This window comes from Argentina silus, assembly GCF_951799395.1.
Source record: "Argentina silus genome assembly, chromosome: 10".
NCBI lineage: Eukaryota > Metazoa > Chordata > Actinopteri > Argentiniformes > Argentinidae > Argentina > Argentina silus.
Window position 1 is genome coordinate 8,269,514 of NC_139664.1, and position 20,153 is coordinate 8,289,666.

General features: G+C 42.8%; 3 protein-coding genes across 3 annotated transcripts; 2 read left to right on the top strand and 1 right to left on the bottom strand.

Moving 5' to 3' along the window:
* Nucleotides 1–1,210: 1,210 nt before the first annotated feature.
* On the top strand, nt 1,211–6,111 carry LOC310811212 (germ cell-specific gene 1-like protein; the record flags this gene model as incomplete). The annotated part of the gene is made up of 6 exons (XM_083679314.1): nt 1,211–1,406; nt 4,315–4,497; nt 4,646–4,693; nt 4,842–4,994; nt 5,235–5,346; nt 5,631–6,111. 6 exons carry the CDS (start codon nt 1,211–1,213, stop codon nt 6,010–6,012), a joined length of 1,074 nt encoding a protein of 357 aa, XP_083535440.1. The 3' UTR covers nt 6,013–6,111.
* A 2,157-nt stretch (nt 6,112–8,268) lies between these two features.
* On the bottom strand, nt 8,269–12,019 carry rcvrn2 (recoverin 2; the record flags this gene model as incomplete). The annotated part of the gene is made up of 3 exons (XM_083679319.1): nt 8,269–8,357; nt 8,647–8,758; nt 11,639–12,019. The coding sequence occupies 3 exons, from the start codon at nt 12,017–12,019 to the stop codon at nt 8,269–8,271; spliced, it is 582 nt and encodes a 193-aa protein (XP_083535445.1).
* Nucleotides 12,020–18,254: 6,235 nt separating this feature from the next.
* On the top strand, nt 18,255–19,596 carry LOC310811223 (uncharacterized protein). Its single transcript, XM_083679325.1, has 2 exons — nt 18,255–18,429; nt 18,813–19,596. Exon 2 carries the CDS (start codon nt 18,944–18,946, stop codon nt 19,391–19,393), a length of 450 nt encoding a protein of 149 aa, XP_083535451.1. The 5' UTR covers nt 18,255–18,429; nt 18,813–18,943; the 3' UTR covers nt 19,394–19,596.
* The last annotated feature ends 557 nt before the right edge of the window (nt 19,597–20,153 follow it).

Sequence of the window (20,153 nt, forward strand, 5' to 3'; positions counted from 1 at the left end):
CACCATCTTCTACCTTAGGTCCAGCATTTCATAAGATGCCATGGATGTGAGGAAGAGGCAGGCCAGAATGTTAATCAGGAAGTAGGATGTTATTAACGTAGGTCACAGCAGTATGAGTTACTAATCCCTCCATAACCCCGCCTTACAAAGACAAACACACAACTCTTGACCCTAGATGTTACTTTGGCCCGTGCTGTCGCCACAATTGGATGTGATCCTAGAGAAGACACAATTGTAAAGCTCTACAGGTTGCCTATACTGTACGAATGACTTCTATCCATCCTGCTGAGGCTCTAACTGACTTCACCAGGATAACCTACTTCAGTAGTTGATGTAGGACCCTGCTATACTGTCCTGTATCATTTATATCTGTAAGATAAAGTTTCACAGCTGTATCTGATAATAATAGAAGGGATAGAGAGACATTATCTGTTTGTTTGTTATTGTACATTATATCATGGCTTAGTTGGATACTCAATGGTCATTAGTTGAGAGTGTGTCGGTTTTTTATATACGGACATACGTAGAGTGGTTATTTTACAATAGTGTTAGGGCTAGTAGGAGATTAGAGGTTAGGGATCAGAAGCCAGAACAGGAGCCCGTGGGATCCTTAACAGGATCACACTGGAATGGCCCTGCCCGGACTGGCATATGTCCTCACATCCCAGTGTTTTCTCCTGGTTTGAACCTCCCTCCCTCTAAATCCCTTTGTTCATTTCTCTATTCCATCTGTCATTTTACCTTCAATTAACTTAAGAATCTTATCCAACTCACTCTACCTACCTCTCTCTCTTTCAATCTTTCTTATCGTACCCCCTCGTTTTGTCCTTTTCTTCTCTCTCTCTCTGTATGTTGTTTGTCATCTTTTCTCTGCCTTGTACATCACCTCCATCTTTATCCTCCATCTACTCCGTAACTGGCTAAATCTTTCCTCTTTCTTTCAAAGCATTTATTTTAAACTTAGCAGTAACTTCTTTCCCTCCCTGTTGCCAGGATTAGGCCTTTCCATCACTATCCTCCAACTCCCAGATCCTCTCAAAAAACCCTCCTCTGCTGAAACTGCACGTACAAGTTAAATTGTACCTTTTGTTAAATTGGCCGTGTGTACGTATCGAACACAGACACACAACAACTATACTCTCTCCTCTCTCCTCTCATCTCTCCTCCATCATCCACCTCCTACCCCGCCCCCGCCCTCCCCTGTATGGCCATGTTGGAGCACATGTCTCGTCGTTCCCGCTCCCTGCTCTCTCTGTCCCTGACCACTCTGGCTCTGGCTCTCTCCATCCTGGCTCTCTGCACCTCGTACTGGTGTGAGGGCACTCACAAGGTGGTCAAGCCTCTATGCCTCTCGCCCGTCAAGATGAAGAACTGCGGCCAGAACAACAGTGAGCCCTACACCACAGGTACGGTGTGACGTCATATCCTGTGGTACTGTCAAAAACAAACCCTCATCCTTTACTGTGATGTCATATCCTAAGGTACTTTTTTTTTTTTTTTTTTACTTTTAAGTGGAATTATGCAAACAAGTAGTGTGTGGAAACGTCTTCTCTCTCATGTAGTTACTCCAACGCACCTGGAAGAGACTTCTTCTAGATGTGGCTGCATCCTTTTTCTGTCTAGTGGGACTGTTATCAGGCACATCTGTAGAGGGTGTAACATTACCCTGATTTCCTACAGGTTTTGACCCATTTGGTTATGTCTCTCACTTCACTGAATCATTTGATATCGAACCATTGACCTACTGTACTGTACAAGTGATTCTCAGTGCAACAGTTTGGTCCAACTTCCCTTATCTACTCATCTGAGTGTTAAGAAAGGAGCAAACTAGAGCAGTGTTTTACATAAGGACGACACAACAATGGTTGTGTACAGTGACTTCTTCAGATAAATTATGTTGTGCTGTCTTCTGAGATAGTGTGTGTGTCTGTGTGCGTGCGTGTATTTTCTCTGTTAGTCTTTGTTTGCCTTTTACCTTTTGCCACTTGGATTGAGACCCAAACACATTACAACTCTCATCCAAGTGCTCCTAAATGTCTAAGGACCAATAAAAGGCAGTCTAGATTTAGAATGACAAAACAGTTAATTGGTTTGTTTTTCCTGGCGCCGTTTTCAACTGTTTATCAGCGCACCGCCACTGCTGCGGCCGCCATGTGTTCCTGCACTTTAGACCAATGCCCAAAACCAATCAGAAAGTGGATGTATGTGTCTGACCTGTTTGATTGCCCTCCTGTTCCATGGATTTTCATATATCCCTTATAATCCCTTTTTCCACCCCAAACTTCAGTCTACCTCCCTCTTTGGAGAGCGTGATTGTGTGTGAGCTTTAATCTGTGGAGTGTGTAGAGCAATCATATTGTGTGATGCTTAGTTTGAACAACGAAGATGAAATCAAGAGGTGGTGCTTTTAGCATTTTGGGGTTACAATGCTAACGGCTAACATCGGAGTACTGTGTATGAAGAGACTAGGCCTATGTTCCAAAATGCGTTCTTATCTAGAGCGTATAAGTACGGATATGTGCAGTCATGTGATCAAACTCACGCCATTCCAAACTCAAGTCCGGTAAATGTCATGTACATACTAGTTATGCAAAAGGAATTGACGACAGTCAAGGCGCAATATCCTCAGGACGTCCACCAGGCATACTCATTCAACTGTAAATAGGCGTTCCGGGCTGAGAGAAGGGGGCATTGATCACCACTCACAATGGAAGATCAGACGATCACTGTCTTTGTATCAGCCACATTTAAATACATGTAAATCACATGGCTGGCGTCACCAAATCTGTCTACATTCACATTTACATTTATGGCATTTAGCAGACGCCTTTATCTAAAGCAACTTACAACAAATACATTTACACTCTCGCAACAGAGAACAAGAGACAACAACTGACTACCACTGAGCAAGCCATAGCCCAGTTGTCCACACACTCCAGTGATCTCAGAGAACACGCTCAGGTCGTATTAGTAGGCCAAATTCTTTTCAAACACAAAGACTGAGCAATGGACTTTACACCACACTCGCATTGACAACATGTGTACATAGTCTTGTGTTAACAGAAAAGAAAGAAAAAAAGCCATGTCTTATTTTGGTTATTATTGCAACAGCGCATTGAAATTCTATCGCTAATTTTGTTTATGTAACAGTCTCTTGAATTGCTACTGTTATGCATTACCATAATACAAGAGCTACTTTATGTTGTTGGAAGCATAGACTAAGGAAAGGATATCATCATATGCCGTAGGTAAAATTGTGTTACTGCGTACGTTCTATCTCCCTCCCTGCTCATCAGTATAGTACAACCTAATAACATCTCTGTAACCTGATGTTATGTCATTAAACTTACCTCAACTTTATATCATTGCCTGACTGCTCATCATTCAACAGACTGTGTAAGGATGCATACAGAGGTTAACAGTCTCAGATGGAGAGGTTAGGACTATCTGCTTCCTGGTCTTTATTTCCTCAGCAGATGTGCCTAATCCAGCGAGATTGAGATTAACAGCTCTATAACTCCATACTGTAATCCAGTTAGACAGCTGCGTATGTACTCCATGTACTCTGGAATTCCACAGCAGGAGTCCCACCTGACTCATACACTGTCACACACACACATACTCATACACCGTGTGAGCTTTGCTGATCCTCTCTGGGACAATGAGTGCATTGTGTTGTAGACAATGGAATATACAGTATGTTAAGTAGAAAATCAATTTAGTGTAGGTGTGTGGTTGGCTAAATAGATTACTTGTTAAGTCTTCTTATGTGAAGTGAGACAATGCCACTCAATGAGATTTCGACCACTTCCCAGAAAAATAAAGGACAGACCGAATAATACATCTATTACATAGACACCTTGGGCCTAATCAGCAATGTCACAGAACAGTCATATAGAAAGATGTGACACTATTCTCTATTTTGTAGAATAGTGAATCTTGTCAGATATGCTTCTATACTCATTTCTATCTGTGACATTCTGAACTTCAGCCAAGCGAATAAGCCCCTTAACTCTGCATGGGAGGGGATCATAGTCTACTATCAGTCATTACTTTGAATGATTCCTATGAGAGTTCAAATTATACATTGACTCCTGGGTGTCATTGAGGGTAGTTATCTTCCATTACTTTTTTCAACAGCCTCACAGCCTCATATACAGTAGATGAGCGACAGCTAAGAAAATGATCGAAAATTATAAAAATGACACAAAGACATCCCAGTGTCACCATGTCATAATGCATAACAATTGTCTTGACAGTGTTACCAAGCACTGCTCCTTTCCTCATCCTCCTCTTCATCTTCTCCTCCCACAGAGAGCCCCACTCAGAACCCGTACAACCGCACGCTGTCTCCCCAGAGGAAAGACGAGCTTGCCAAGATACGCCAGAGGCAGCTGGCCAATGCCGTGCACTACATCTGGGAGACGGGCGAGGACAAGTACACCTTCAGATACTTTCACACTGGATTCTGGGAGAGCTGTGAGAAACATGTCGATGGTGAGAGAGATTTCACACACTAACACAGACACACATGCATGTACGCACACACACACACACACACACACACACACACACACACACACACACACACACACACACACACACACACAGACTACTGTAACATTACTTCAACCTTTCTCTCCAGGTGAGAAATGCCGCAGCTTTATTGATCTAACTCCTGGGGAAACACAAGGTGAGCGTACTTTTCAGTGTGTCTTCTATGTACAGTATATGTGTGTATGTGTATTTCTCTCTCTTCCTCCCTTTCTCTCTCTCTTGTAAGTTACATACATTGATCTATGTATGCTGTGTGTGTGTGTGTGTGTGTGTGTGTGTTGCAGGAGTGTTATGGCTGTCAGTAATATCTGAGTTCACCTACATCGGCCTCCTGGGGATGGGCTTCCTGTTGATGTGGCTGGAGGTGTTGTGTGCCCACAAGGAAATGCATGCGCTCAAAATCAACGCCTTTGCTGCCATCTGCACTGTCCTCTCAGGTAAGACCTCTACACTTCCATCTTTATCTCTCTCTCTCCATCCATCCCCCCCATCTTCATCTCTTTGGACCTCTTCCCTATGTTCTCACCAAGCCTCCCCTCCTTTACATCTTCCTGGTTCTTATCAATTTCTTCACCTCCAACTCTACCAGAGTATCTCTCTGAACCGTTCTCTAGCCAGAAGAACACATCACCACTTTTGTCTCTCTCTTGTTCTTCTCCCCTCTGTCACACACTCAGGGCTGATGGGGATGGTGGCCCATATGATGTTCACCACAGTGTTCCAGATGACGGTCATCGTAGGTCCTAAAGACTGGAGGCCCCAGACTTGGGACTACGGCTGGTCGTTTGCGTACGTCTTACACTCATGTTACACCCAGATTTCCTGTAATACCAGTTCCAACTAGCAATCTGCAAAAGAGTAGATACTGTCGGTTATGAAATAGGACCAGTCTAAATACAAAGAACCAGCTTTCATACCGTGAGATGTGTATGTTTAAAGTGATGCAAGTGTGCAGATACGGCACAATGTCCTGTACTGTATGTGTGGTCATGGGAATCACTAATGATTGTGCATACTAACACTGTAACATAGCGTTACTCTCCTAGTGATCCCTCTCTCTCTCCTCTCCCCAGTCTGGCGTGGATCTCCTTTAGTTGCTGTATGGGAGCGGCAGTCTTCACCCTCAACTCTTACACCAAGACCATCATCGAGCTCCGTCACAGACAGAGGCTCCGATTAGATGAAGCCAGAGCTGCCACCCTGGCCCCTTCCTACGATGAGGTGGTCCCCGGGGGAGGACTCTACTCCGTCAGCGACCTTTTGCAGTGCCCGGACGGCATGATTGATGTGGCATGGGCCCCAGATGGGAGCGTGGTGGGAGTGGGGAACATGGGTAATGGGGACATACCAACGATGGTTCTAATGGGGGGGTGTGGGTCAGATGGATGTGAGGACTGTGAGAGAGAGATGGACGAGATGGAGGGTGCCATGGACAGAGCTTATTCACCCTGTTAGAGGATGGATGGGGCTAATGGGAGCAAAGAAGAACTATGGGTAATGTAGTCGCTTTATGTGAATAAAGGGACCCTAAGCTCTAAAAGAGTGAAACAGAGAGAAGGTGTTTAGGGACATCACAAGAAAAATGTATGAGAGAAAGACAGCATTGAATGGTGTTATTTTGTATCGATCTTTGATGGACATGGACGATGAACTGTGCAGGCTTGAAGGCCTATCCACTCAAAAACATATCAACATGTAGTAGAGGTAACGCTGTCATACATGGCTCAACTTATAGATGCTTGTGTCTCAGTCTGTCAGTTATAGTGCCTATGGTGAGAGATGTGTAGCCTATGTCTGTATATACAGTATATTTTGGTTAAAGTGTTTGTGTGTTGGAAATCATTATATCTTCAATTGAACTTCTACCGTTCCCTAATGCCTCATGACAATCACCTCTTCCTATCATTTCACTTTTGATTGAATGGGTCCCGCTCTCGTGTTGCTCTCTGGCAGAAACAAAGCTGTCGCCTATATTAGAATATCCAATAAATCATATCTATGTTTGCAGTCGTACTGATGCTTTTTTACTTTAAAACATAGACCCAATCTCAATCTCTCTATCTATCTGTCTGTAGTACCTCCACTGTCGTTGACACTCCCACCCCTCCCATGGTTCTGAGGTCATAAATGGAGGTCATAAATCGCTCCCTCTCCCTCTCTTTCTACAAAGACTGTATGGTTTCTTTAGTAGTTTGTATCTTATGTTTGTATCTTATGATTGGGTAGGGGCTAGGCACTTGTTTGTGTTAGACTCTGAATCAAGAAATGACTCACACAGTATACACACTTAGAGGACACAAGACACAGTCTCCCTACAGATGAACAGAAAGACACATAGAGGAATAAAGAGACACAGACATAGAGAGATGTAAAGATTACAGAGATTTTGAAAAATCTGCTTTCCGAAGTTGAACAGAAGATTATGACAGTAATCCCGAGTTGGATGGAAAGAGGGAGAGAATGACTAAGGAGGGATGGAAGTACAGAAGGGTGGGATGAGGTAATGGGGGGTTGAAAAGAAATACAGTGCAGACATGCACACATACTTAGACACGCACATGCATGTACAGTACATGCACAGACTCACACAAATACAAAAGCACCAACCCTAACACACAAAACAAGGAGTACATATGCGTATTGAACAATGTTCATTCAGAAATACACATATCAAACTTGCATATATACTGTATCGACACATAAGACCGTATTGGTCAGAACTAAACTGCATATGCCTAATATTTTCATCTACAGTATGTGTGATCATGCGGACACACAAAATAATCCTGGATTATGTGACCATGTGTAAATATGATCAAAAAACATAAGACCAATGTCCTTTGTGTGTGAATGACAGATGTAAATGCATGTAGCAACCATTTTGTCAATAGGATTTATGGGATTTTTGGAACCCTACAGTGCATTCCTGAGCGCTGAGCGTTTTTTAGGTCAAAGAAGAATTTGCGGACATTACAGATACACACACGCACACGCACACGCACACGCACACACACACACACACACACACACACACACATACACATTACAAGAGAAGATGAACAGAAGGATTTTTTCACACAGAATTTATGAGAAAACCTTTAATCCGCAATATACATTGTATAGCTCTTTCCTTGAAAACTATAACACAATTCGAGGATAAAAATCAAAAAGCCACCACCAGAGCCATGTGAGAGAAAGGTTGGATATTCTACACATTTTCAGTTTCAACTCTTTTTCCAGCAGCTGTATCTCAGTTTCAGTCATCATCTATCACACTTGAACACATAAACACATGACATTATTGCATTTAGAGACTCTTCAAATAACTTTATTAGAATGAACATTTATCTGATACGTGCATTCAAGACAAAAAAAAAATACATTACAATTTCTTTCACCAAATACCAGAAATTCAATTCCAATTCAACTCTATCAGGACAATATCCAGCTGGGATGGTAGTGATGTATCAATATACATGAATAAAATATATGTGTGTCCTAATTAAGATTTCTTTTGTGTGATTATAGGTGCTGTCAGGACAAAGACACATGCCATACAAGAGTATTTACACAGGAGGGAGGGACAGAACATCATAATACAATCACAATGATAGGGTATAAGGGAAAGGAGTGTGTGAGAGAGAAATAAGTCAAGAATGAGAAAGAAAGACATGGGAAGAAGAAGAAGAAGAAGAAGAAGGAGGGATGAATCTACTCCTGGATGGGCTCGTAATGGATGAGACGCATGGCGTTCTCGTTCTCGATCACCCCTTTGATGAACTCTCCCTCGGCCAATCGTTCTGAAAGAGAGAGAGAGAGAGAGAGGTGTGTTAGAGTAGGTGCTAATAATGTAAAGTAGAACAGGTTATGGATGTAATTTGTGTGTTTTGAGATTGCTTATGTCTGTGCATTTAGTAGCATAAGGAAAGCAATGCTTTGGTAGGGAATTCATTTCCAGGTAGCTGTTCTGTTTGTTCCATTAGAAGCAAGACAGAAACCCCAAGACAACCTGCTCTGAACTGAGATATGTGTGTGTGTGTGTGTGTGTGTGTGTGTGTGTGTGTGTGTGTGTGTGTGTTCCTCTCTTACCGTTTTCTCCTTTCTCAAAGAAAGCCCAGAGTTTGTCGGCTCTCTTCTCGGGTGTATTCTCGTCCTCATTTAGCCTGGCCTGTTCGTCTTTAGGGATCAGTTTAAAGATGGCCTGAGAGAGAGAGAGAGAGAGAGAGAGAACAACAATATTTTACATATTCAGGTATATGAATTATAATACATTATACTGTAGGTAGCCTGCCTCTCTGTTTGGATGGTGCTTCGCCTGCCTCTGTTTGGTTGGTGGTTTGCCATTCCCAGTACTCCATTATATCGGGATACTGAGCTGAAGTGAACACATTTCACCACTAGAGAGAGGTAAGGAGGAGTATGACAGATTAGCCTATAGGTTTTAGCCCTTGTGTGCTTATTTCCATGATTCTGTTCTAGTATGTATACTATTCTACTGTTGGATAATAGTGCATTGTTTTCAATGCATCAGTTCAGGTGGAACTACATGAATCTTCCACATAATAAAGAAATATGTATATGTAATATATGATCAACGTCACAATGTAATTGTGATACTATTGAATACCATTCAGATCTATTGCGACAGCACTCACACAACATAATCATTTGCACTGTATGCATTGACAACAGAATACATACATCACAATCCTGTGTTTTTTTTCGATAATGGTACACAACCAAATCCAACAAATCTTCCCAAATTAGATTATGGGCCTGCAGTGTAATTTCTCCATATGAACTCAATAGTTTATCTGTAGCCAATCTGAGTCCAACAGATTGTGAGTGATTGTGCACTTCAGGGTCAGTGTGTGTCCCACATAGAGACAGGAACCACTCATCTCCCACACTTAACACCTAGATTAACGTGGATTACTGCCAAAACCCAGGCCACAGGCCAAACACCAAGATGTGGCTCCCTCTCGCTCCTCCTCCCCATTTTCAGCCTTGTCTAGTTTAGACTATTCAGTAGGGTGTTCACCCACTCTGCCCAGAGTGAGAGAAAACGCACTTGGTGATGACATTTTACTTCCTAATGTTATAAAAAAATATTTTACCAAAACAATATGATCCTTAAAGTTGTGAATCATTGAGTGGGGTATTTCTCTAACATATCATTAACATTTCATCCAAAAAGTTGGATTTCGTAACCTCATACATCCAATAATAAGCACCGAGCACTGTTGACAGCGACAGCGTCTCGCAGCGACTTTGGAGAATTAACATCTTGTGGTGGTCGTCTTAAATGTGGTAATAAAATGCTCGCGGTACGCTCAGTGCTCCGTTTACATTTCACAGAAATACGCTTGTTTTTATGATAAATCTTCGAGAAAGAACAAACATTTCGCGTTGATATGAAAAGCGTACTAAAGTATACTATAATATGAAAACACTACATGTCATGTCTCAAAATCGATATCTGTCTTCCTTCTGTATTGTTTATGTCCTGCGGATTCGAGAAGAAAGATGAGTTCAACGAGAAAGTGAGTCTGTCCGGTATCCTAATGCGAGTTACAGTAGCCTAACGTTTATTAGTTGCTATTTTCCAGATTTTTGACCACTTTTTTCAATGGGCCTCCATTGAATTGAGTAGCCTAATTTTGGCCGTCCTGCAGGGGTAAACACTCTTTTTAACCGATTGTGATAGAAACATGCGGTTTGACTTTCTTAGAGGATTATCTACACTACGACCCATTGATGTCTAGCAATGATAATCTGACCGAAATAAACACATCTCTGTGCCAGTACAGTAGATAGCATTATGGGAAAGTTAGTGCCCACATGCACACATGCCCCCTGACACCCAGAGACAGATTTACAGACAAACGGACAAACAGAGGCAAGTAGTATTCTATATAGTTTAGTATTCAGATAGCTTAGAGTTCGCTAATTAGGATGCTTGCTTCTGGCAAGACAACCAGTCATTTGTCCCATCTATCGCACATGTATGTCCCTATCGCTAAACCAGAGGGCGTATCTATCAACAGTGGGAGAGATGCCGTCACAATATCGACCTTGAATTTGACGTTGCTACAAAGCCTAACCTCTCCTAGTATTTGTCAAAGTCAGTGTTTCTTAAAGTGTGTCATGGGGGACCAAACCGTGCATGCTGAAATTACCTCCAACTGCGCCTCAATTAGACACTTATTAATCTGTCTGCTTGGTATAATGAAACTAATTACCTGAAATACATTGAGATCAGTGATTTTAGAAATAGTCTGACAGTCTGAGACAAATAATCTGTTTTTATAAACTCATATAACCCAAATAGTTTATCTTTGACCATTAAACTGCATTTGAGAGTAAGTTATTGGTACAGTGGACCTGAGGCAAAAACTTGCCTTGGTGTTATGTGTTAGCTATTTGGTGATTACTAGACCTTCCATAATCACAGCAACATGGGGACCACAGTAAGTACAGTAGCCTACATCTGGATGCTAAACCATTAAGCCCATAGATTATCAGGATTGGGTGGCTCAAATGGGCAAGACCTCTACACTGGCTAATTGATGATTAGGACTGGGACCTACATACCATATGAGAGATAGGGCTGTTTTCCAAGAACACAGTGGTGATAATTTATAAATATACACACAGACCTACTTTTGATAGATAGACAAACCAACATTTGAGAAAGGCATGTTTTCAAGTGAAACATCATTGGTTTTCATGAGGAAATGATTCAAGAGTAGTCTCGTAGGGCCAGACGTGTTGCTATCCACAAATTGCATATGCTCCTGGCATACCGTCTGGGACCTTATTGTCTTCCGTGTTTTATAGACGGATGAGGAGGGACATGGATGTGCAGGAAATCCCCCAAACAAAATCTGTCTAACTTCTAGAGGCTTGCCAATGTTAGCTGTCTGCACTAGCTACAGAGATTTATTTAGATCTGAAATCTAAGAATCTGAAAACATACATTTTGCCTACTGCAAACTTCATTACCAAAATCATAATTGTCATCTTCATCATCATCTTCATCATTACTATCATCATCTAACCTATCATAATACCTCCTCACCTGGCAGATCTCTGCCACTTCTGACTTGGTGATGTATCCGTTCTTGTCCACGTCAAACAGGGAGAAGGCCCATTCCAGCTTCCTCGTCGTCTTCCCAGTAGAGGTCAGGTGCAGTGCGATGATGTACTCCTTGAAGTCCAACGTTCCGTCCTCGTTAGTGTCGAATGAGCGGAACACATGCTGGGCATAGCACTTGGCTTCGCTCTCTGGGAAGAAGCGGTCGTAGATTTTCTCAAACTCATCGGGCGAGATACGTCCAGTGGGGCACTGCTTCTGGAAGTTCTCGTACCACTGACACAGCTCTGTCTCTGTGAACTTGGTGTGGAGCTTCAGGTCCTCCAGGATCTCCTTGGACATGGCGCTGCTCTTGGTGTTCCCCATGGTGAGGTGGTGAACTCTCCGCTGGACTTCTGAGTTCTGAAATGGGCTCTGGGAAGTAGCCTGCAGGTGGTTTCTGCCCCTCTTTGTCCCTTTGTTGAGTCACTGACCAATGTCTAGTAATCCTCTGGTACTGTGGCTCTTCTGTATCTCTTGTTATACCTCTTTTGTGTGTTTTCTCTCAAATCCCTTTGCTTACACTGACCAGGTTGTCCAGCCGAGTTTCCGGTACAAGTACCCTGAAATCGATATAAATTGATTTTGTCAGACAGATACAGCACATGTGGACCTACACTATGACATTGTAACTGAACTGTCCCACATTGTGGCACCACTAACTGGTACCGTACTGCTGGGAGGAAAGCACAAAGAGACAAAGAACAAAAAAGCAAGACCTACCTGTGTGAGCAGTAGAGAGAGGATAAAGTGTTGGGTTAGGGATGGAGAGTTGACATTCAGATGGATGACAGGAAGAAAGAGAGAAGAGAGAGAGAGATAGATGGGATAAGTTGAGAAGGAGGGGGGGGGGAATTAGAGTGGCACCTTTGACGGCTGGTTAAGTCAGTTAATGCAGGATTTAAGGTGGCTGAGCTTTTGGCCCAAATTAACCCACTAGTCTCCATCTTCTCTATTCCTCATCAGTCTCTCCTCTGCTCTGTGTTTCCTGGACTGGATGGCCACCATAACATTATGTCACTATCTACCTGATTATTCATAATCTTTATATTTCTATTGATAGTGAGGTAGAGATAGTGGTCGGTACGCAACTATGAGATGAGTGCTGTATTAATGTGCTGAGAGGCATTGTTAGGGTTGGGTATCGTTAGGGTTGACGTTGTTAGGGCGTTGTTAGGGTTGGGTAGGGTTGGGCGTTGTTAGAGTTGGGTTGGGTATCGTTAGGATTTGATCGATGTCGGTACCAATTTGGGTTCTCTTAATGATTCTGTTAACAGTTCCCAATTAAAATGAAGCGCAATAATGGCTCAACTTTTTAAACTTGTTTTAGTAATGCATTGGGTTAAATATCATATATTGCATATATTGCATTTTCATTAAGCACGTTTCCCTTGCCTTCCCATAGCAAACCCACCATGTGGCATGTCTATGAACATTACTATCCCATTTTCCATCCTTACATTACTCCCCCACCAGCCAAGAAATGTCCTAATTTCTAAACACAGGAAAGGAACAACACAACCAATGGACAACATTGCTAAGAGGGCCCAAACAGTACCACCACAGTGTAATAAACAAAAAGAAAGCATAGCAGTAAGAACAACATAAGAACAACACAAAGTCACTTTAAGAGATAATCCTTGAAGAGCCCAGGCAAGCGTTTCAGTCTTATAGGACTGGTAGAGAGCGGGGCCCCATGGTCAGAGGCTGGTTGGCCATTGACAGGATCCAATAGGGCAGGAGCAGGGGGAAGGGGAGGCGGCTTCACATCATCACATACAGGGTCATAGGGTTGGGGTGGGGGCGGTGGTTCTGCAACCACATTTTGCTGAGTAAGGAATGCAGGTGGGAAAGGGAGGGGGCTGAAACCCAACCAAAGGCAGTCAGGGGTGGAGCTGTGCTGGTGTATGTACTGCTCAATGGTCCATCACACTAGTGCTGCCTGACAGTGTGCTGATGGCGAGATGGATCCAGGTGGAGTGAAGGAACCCACTGTTGGAAGTCTTGCAGGATGAGGAGGCCAAGCTGAACGACCACAACCGATAAGCCATTAAACCCAAGAGCCTCAGGCACGTATGGTATGAAACCCACGTAGCTGGGCGGAACACCTGCAGACACCGGTTCAGTGCCGTGTGTCTGACTGGGATGAGGGAAGCTCTGAACGAGACAGAGTCCATGGTAAGACCTAAGAAGGTCGCAGTTTGGCTGGGAATGAGCAAGCTTTTGGCATGATTCACCTAGAAGTCTAGATTGAGCAGATGTGACAGCAATATTACTGTGTGCTCCGCTGCATGAATGGCTTCCAATAGGCCCTTGTGCATAAGCATGTGAAACCGATTGGTCTGCACGTACCTGTTGGGGCACCGTAGCCCCCCCCCCTTCTTTGGAACCACAAAGTACCGGCTGTAGAACCCCAGTTGGGATTCTGCTTCGGGAACCACTCGGATTGGGCCCTTGGCCAACAGAGAGGATATTTCCTCCTACAGGATATGCAGTGTGCAACTGATTCTACCACCCCAGCGAAGGCGGGGGCGGATCCGCAAGCTGCAGTCTGTAGCCCTGTGACACCATGCGGTGGACGCATGGGAAGGCTGAGCATGTGCGCCACTGCTCAGAATGGAGTGACAGGGAGCCCAAGAGCAGCAGATGGGGCCTGCAGTGGAAGCCCCGCAACCAGGGCCGTGCGCATGAGAGAGGGAGAAGGTCGCTCGTGTGCCCATTGGGCTTGAGGATGAGTTTTTTTGTTTTTATTACAGGAACTCTTATACACCTCTGGTGCACCAGGGAACATTTGCAGGTGTAGGTGCAAGCCGGTCCCAGCTGGGACTCATTGGGCCTGAGCGTAAAGTACCATGTTAGCTACAACGCTTTCAGGAAACTGGGCCCAGGTTGTTGAACTCACACCAGTTAACCATTCTCTAGTTCAATAATCTAGTTACAGTGAGTCGTAATTGATTAGGGTTTTGTATGGGTCTATCATCTGTACCACTAGTTAATGGTATTAAAATGGGTTTAGCTTACCACTGTCTCCTAATTCTAAACCTGCCATCTGCACAGGCTTTCTTAGGAAGCTTGGATTTGTCCCTGTCCCCTTCCCCTATCTGCTCCTTTACCCTTCTCGTCTTCCCGTCTCCCTCCTAATTCTTCCCCCTCTCTCCATCCCTCCTTCCCTGCTCTGCCCCTGTATCCTTCTCTCTCTGTCATCTTTCAAGACTCTTTGTCCCTCTCCTTCCAGCATGTGCTTTGACAGTGGTATTGTTGGTAGGACCTACCACCCTCTTTTCACCGTCCTCTTGATTTTGTTTGGCCTGACTTGACTTGACTTTACCCATTCCCTCCCTTTCCTATGTTTTGGTTTAGCCTGGAAGAAAGGAGGGTTATGTCTCTGACCTGACAAAGGCTACCTGTTTGCCGAAATATTGTTTGGTGGAATAAAGCACTTGGGAGCAGCAGATTCCATGTGCAGGCTTTTCTGTTGTTTTAAGGAGATTGTACTAACTGAATTGGGGTTGGGGGCATTGTCTTACGTCAGGTGTCGTCATTCTAGCGCGACACCGCTTTGCCTGAACTACCTGTCTTTGAAATTGTGGAAAGATTCTTGATTTTGAAAGATTTTCCGCACTTGCGGAAATATAGTGCCTTCACATCAGAAAATCAATCCGCCGGCCAATACTTTCAGTAACATTACAACCTACTTTACAAACTATCGAAACCTCAGTTAAAACCGCTGGCTTTTATAGTAACTGGCTACTTTTAGAGGTACTTATATACATATGTTTTCTATACACAGACGTATAATGAGCACCTGTTTTGTTTTGTATTAAATGTGACTGGCTAAACCAGCTGGCATGCTGACCAATCTATGCTAGTTTTCGTCCTCATTGCCCAACTAATATTACACACTCAACTTCTACAGTCCTTTGCTAGTTATACAAACAGTTAACTAAGAGATTCGCTAGAAAGAATCTTAAAAATAATTTATGGATTTACTGTTTTGTTGAATAGTCATGACTGGTTTGAGGCTGAAAAGTTCCCTATCCCATTGTAACCATGGTAACTTTTTTCACAGTGCATATTTTAGCCAGGCTACTACTTGAGTGTGTTATTGTTTTTATACATCAGGTTTACCGACAGCAACAATTCTGACAACAAGCAATGGTGCTAGTGAGTTTTTTCATTATATATTGTATTGGTTTATGCCCTCCGCCTATAAATGTAGTTCAAAAACTATTACCATAGTTAGGGACGCAGGTTGGTTAATAGTTCTGGAACACATAATCTAATATGATTGGCATGGCAACCCATAAATCTCTACCTGGCTGACTTATTAAAGCTAGCTAGCCAGTTCGGTTTTTGAGGGGTGTAGCAGCATAAGGATGACAAAAACAACCATGCACAGCAATGTTTTCATTATTGAAAAAAAGGTTTTTAAAAAAGCGACAATATCCTGAAGAGTGGTTATGTCGTATGTATTCATTTTGCAAGTAAAAGTGATGAGGTAGACTTGCTGATCGGAATGTCTGGAATGCATCTTGGCCAATCACAATGCTTTGATCGGATCAACCCGTTCTATAATATCTGTAAAAGGGTCTTTTGTTATTTTGGGGTAAATAAGTGGGTTGATAAGGTCTGTACAGTTTAGTTCACAGAAACAACAACGTCCTCTCTTACCCCTCCTACTCATCATCTTTCTCCACCAATTACCCTTAGCTAGTGATTTGTGCCCACTCTCCTCAAAGCAGGATTTAGAACACTTCTCTATAAATATACCAAGTGAGTCCATCTATTGGATTATCCTTGCCCTGCCCTGCCCTGCCCCTCCCTATCCTATCCTGAGCCAATTACCATTACCATCACCGGCACCCTGCACCGGCCCCGCCTGGATAGACTTACCCCTCCTCACAAAAACAATCCCTTACCACTGACCTATACCCTCTAAGCCGGACTAGTGTGAAGCTGCCCCTAGCTGCTGATCTAGAGTCAGTTTAGCATGTTTCTTCCTAATGGTTAAGGGTAGGGATCTAGGTAGGGTGAGCTGATCCTAGGTCTGGGCCAACTTAACGAGTCACTGTGCTCTGCTCTGGATGTCTGGCCCTGGCCTGGACATCAATACAACACAAGTAACCATTGTCGGCTGACTGTCCTAAGTTGGTTCATACAATGTCATAAAATCGGAATTCATTCATTTATTAATTCAAAATACAATCTTATTTATTTGCACTCCGAATGTGTGGGTGGGTGAAGTAGGTTGGTGGGAGAGGGGGGTACTAACTCCAGTGTAGGTATAGTATTCTGTATCCTGCATTTACCGTTGTGTTAATTAAACATTTATAAAATGGTTCATTGACACAATGTCAGAATGGCATTCCATATACTGCTCCACACTACTTCTATATATGTGGTGTGTTAAACCTACTGTCAGAGAATCTCTTTCTCATTTAATTTGAATTTACTTATGAATAGTGTTTGCAAATCACAACATCATAGAGCGTTTAGAGATTTTATTCAGATTATGTACCGACAAGAAAACATAAACATCAACAAGTGACACACCTTTGGCTAAGTCAGGGTAAACAGTCGTATTAAGTACGTAAATCAGGGTAGGAAACACCCCGTTACGCAAGCAGTTAATTGCGTCAACCTGCAGGAGGGATCATCATAGGCTGTGACACTATTAAGTCTGACCCAATCAGAGCCATAACACAGCCAGGAGCTCTCTGTCTCTCTGTGCCATCCCTATTCAATGCTGGTCAGTACTGCATTGCCAATTAACTATTTGGGGAGGGAGTTTTTTTATGTGACATTTTTATGCTTATTTCAGTGTTCTATTTTATAATTCACAGTTAATTTAGTCTAACAATAATGCCAATTATGTACACCTCAAAGGGTTTTGTCCCTACACCTTTAAATTGCTTCCCAAACATTTACAAAGACCAAAATCAGGTTGACTTTTAAGGTTGTTGAAGGCATTTTTCCAAACCCTGGGGAAACTTGTGAAATGAAGTAGTTTACAATTATCGTCATAGGCTTAAAAACAATACTAAATCTATAGTAAAAGTGCCTCAGGATCAAAACAGACATTAGTGGGAGATAGTTATATGATCGCAGAGATGATGAGAAACAATTTTAGAACTTATGCACAGGATTTCATACTAAAAAAAATCGTTGATCGCAACGTTGATCATTTATCATAGTAAATTGGATTGCTTTGTAGTAGTACAGAAAATAAGTCTAAAGAGAGGAACAGAAGTGGGAAAGTAGGAGAGAGAAACATTGTGACAACAAAAAACCCTTCTCTCTACCCAAACAATGACTTGGTGGGTTAGGGTTTTGGGAGAGGGAGGGAGGGAGGCGAGGAGGAAGGGAGGGGGTCTAGATAAATACCAGTTAATGGGTCATAATGATGCTTAATGACAGACGTGACATTCCTACTGAATAGAAAGAACGACAAAAACAAACAAATGATAACAACAATCATAACAACTACATCCGCCATCTTTGTAGGCCCCAAGTCGTGACGCACTTGATAAAGGTGGTAGGCAATCGGGTCCTACACTTCCATTTGTAGAGAGTCGCACCAAAGGCAGGGTCAACATAATTTGGCATTCACTGAAGACGCATATACCCATTCAAGTGGACTTTTATCTTGAATTTAAATGACATCATCTACTATCCATTTACTCATCAACCCCCGTGGTCTGGCACCAACATTGAAACATTGAAAAGAAACCAATGAGGTGAGTCTTTTTTTGTATCTGCCTAAAACTATATAGATGTCTTTTTCCTAAACATTTTTTGGTATTTGTTGAATGAATTTTGTTGTGCCAGCCTCTTCCACAAGTGTCATAGTAATGATTTTTAACTTAAATCACGATTTTAAAATATCATAGATCTCAAGATCTCTAATCCGCAAATAATAATATAGATTTTGTATACCAAATAAAGCTGATTCTTGTCTATGTAATATGCTAATTTCTTACCCAATTTGATCTTAGTCAGTTGGTAGGAGCAGATGTAGTTCATTCTGTTGCATCATGATCATATAATTCAATGAAATTATATAATTATTTTTTTAATACAGTATATACTGCACACTTATGTGAAAATATCCCCATTTGAGTGTGTGACACAGGACTGGGCACAGGACTGACAACCAAACAAATTGAGCAAAGGAAGAGAGACACCTCAAGAAGGAGTTACAGGAATATAGACAGACACCACTGAGTAGGAAGAAAGAAAAGCAAAAGAAAAATGACTACAAATATGGAAACCCTTGATCCCTCCGCTCTCTCTGCTGCTTCCTCTGCCGCCTCTGCTGTGACCTATGACCCCAGGACTGAGAAGGTGACCCTACCAAATGGTGTTGTGTCTGTGGCAGGCATCACTGTGGTAACTGGTGGTACGGAGATGTCCTGGGGCTGCTTCACGCTGGCCTTCAGCATTTGGGGCACTGTGATTGGCATTAGTGTTGTGGCCTTGGGACTATGGAACCAATCTAACCAGGCAGGGGGCGGGACTTCAAACCTGCTCGGGCTAGGATTGGTGATTCTGGCCATCAGTTTCGGGTTGGTGGGCGGGGTGGTGTTGTACCGGCTGCTGACGAAGAGGAGGAGAGAGATAACTAGGGAACAGAGGGAGGATGGGAAGGTGGTGCTCGTGGGGGAGAGAGGGAAGAATGTTGTAAAGAAAGTGACTGTGTAAGAGAGAGAGAGAGAGAGTGAATGAAATAACATGAGGATAAGAAAATGTTGTTCAGCTGTCATGATCATAACGCAGTGGTCCATGATGCACTCCGTCACACTTAGACGTATGTTGGAATGCATAATAGGAATTTGTTTAGCACTGAGTGTATTTTTTTTGTGGAATAATTTGCAGATAAATAAAGTTTATTGACTTTTTCTGGATCTGAGTCCCTTCCTCCATGTAAATGTTCCTTTAAGTTCCCCCAATTGCTTTTTTCTCTCTCTTCCTTCATCTCTCACAATCTACCTCTTCAATCATGGAAGAATTTAACAGGAAAAGGCGATGGGTGGTTTCCTGTGGAAGAGAAAACATCCCCTCATTTAGGTAATGCAAGCAGTTGACATGAGCAGTTGAAGTGTCACTCTCCACTTCTTAGGAAGCCTTATTACTACTGTTGGTAAAACATGGCCAATGTTGATGTCTACTGACAGTAGTGTGTGTGTGTGTGTGAGAGAGAGAGAGAGAGAGAGAGAGAGAGAGAGAGAGAGAGAGAGAGAGAGAGAGAGAGAGAGGGAGGGAGAGGTGTATGTGTGTGCCTCCACCTGCTGGAGAAAGTATCAACTGTATGCTACGTGCCCTAGGTGTCAAAACACTCATAAGTTGTCATTAATCATTCAAGATGTAATGTGAGAACTAAAATACCTACCTTGTATTTTTGAACCTACGGTTCAATACAAAAACAGACTACTGACACATTCCTTTCACTATCTCAGAGCCA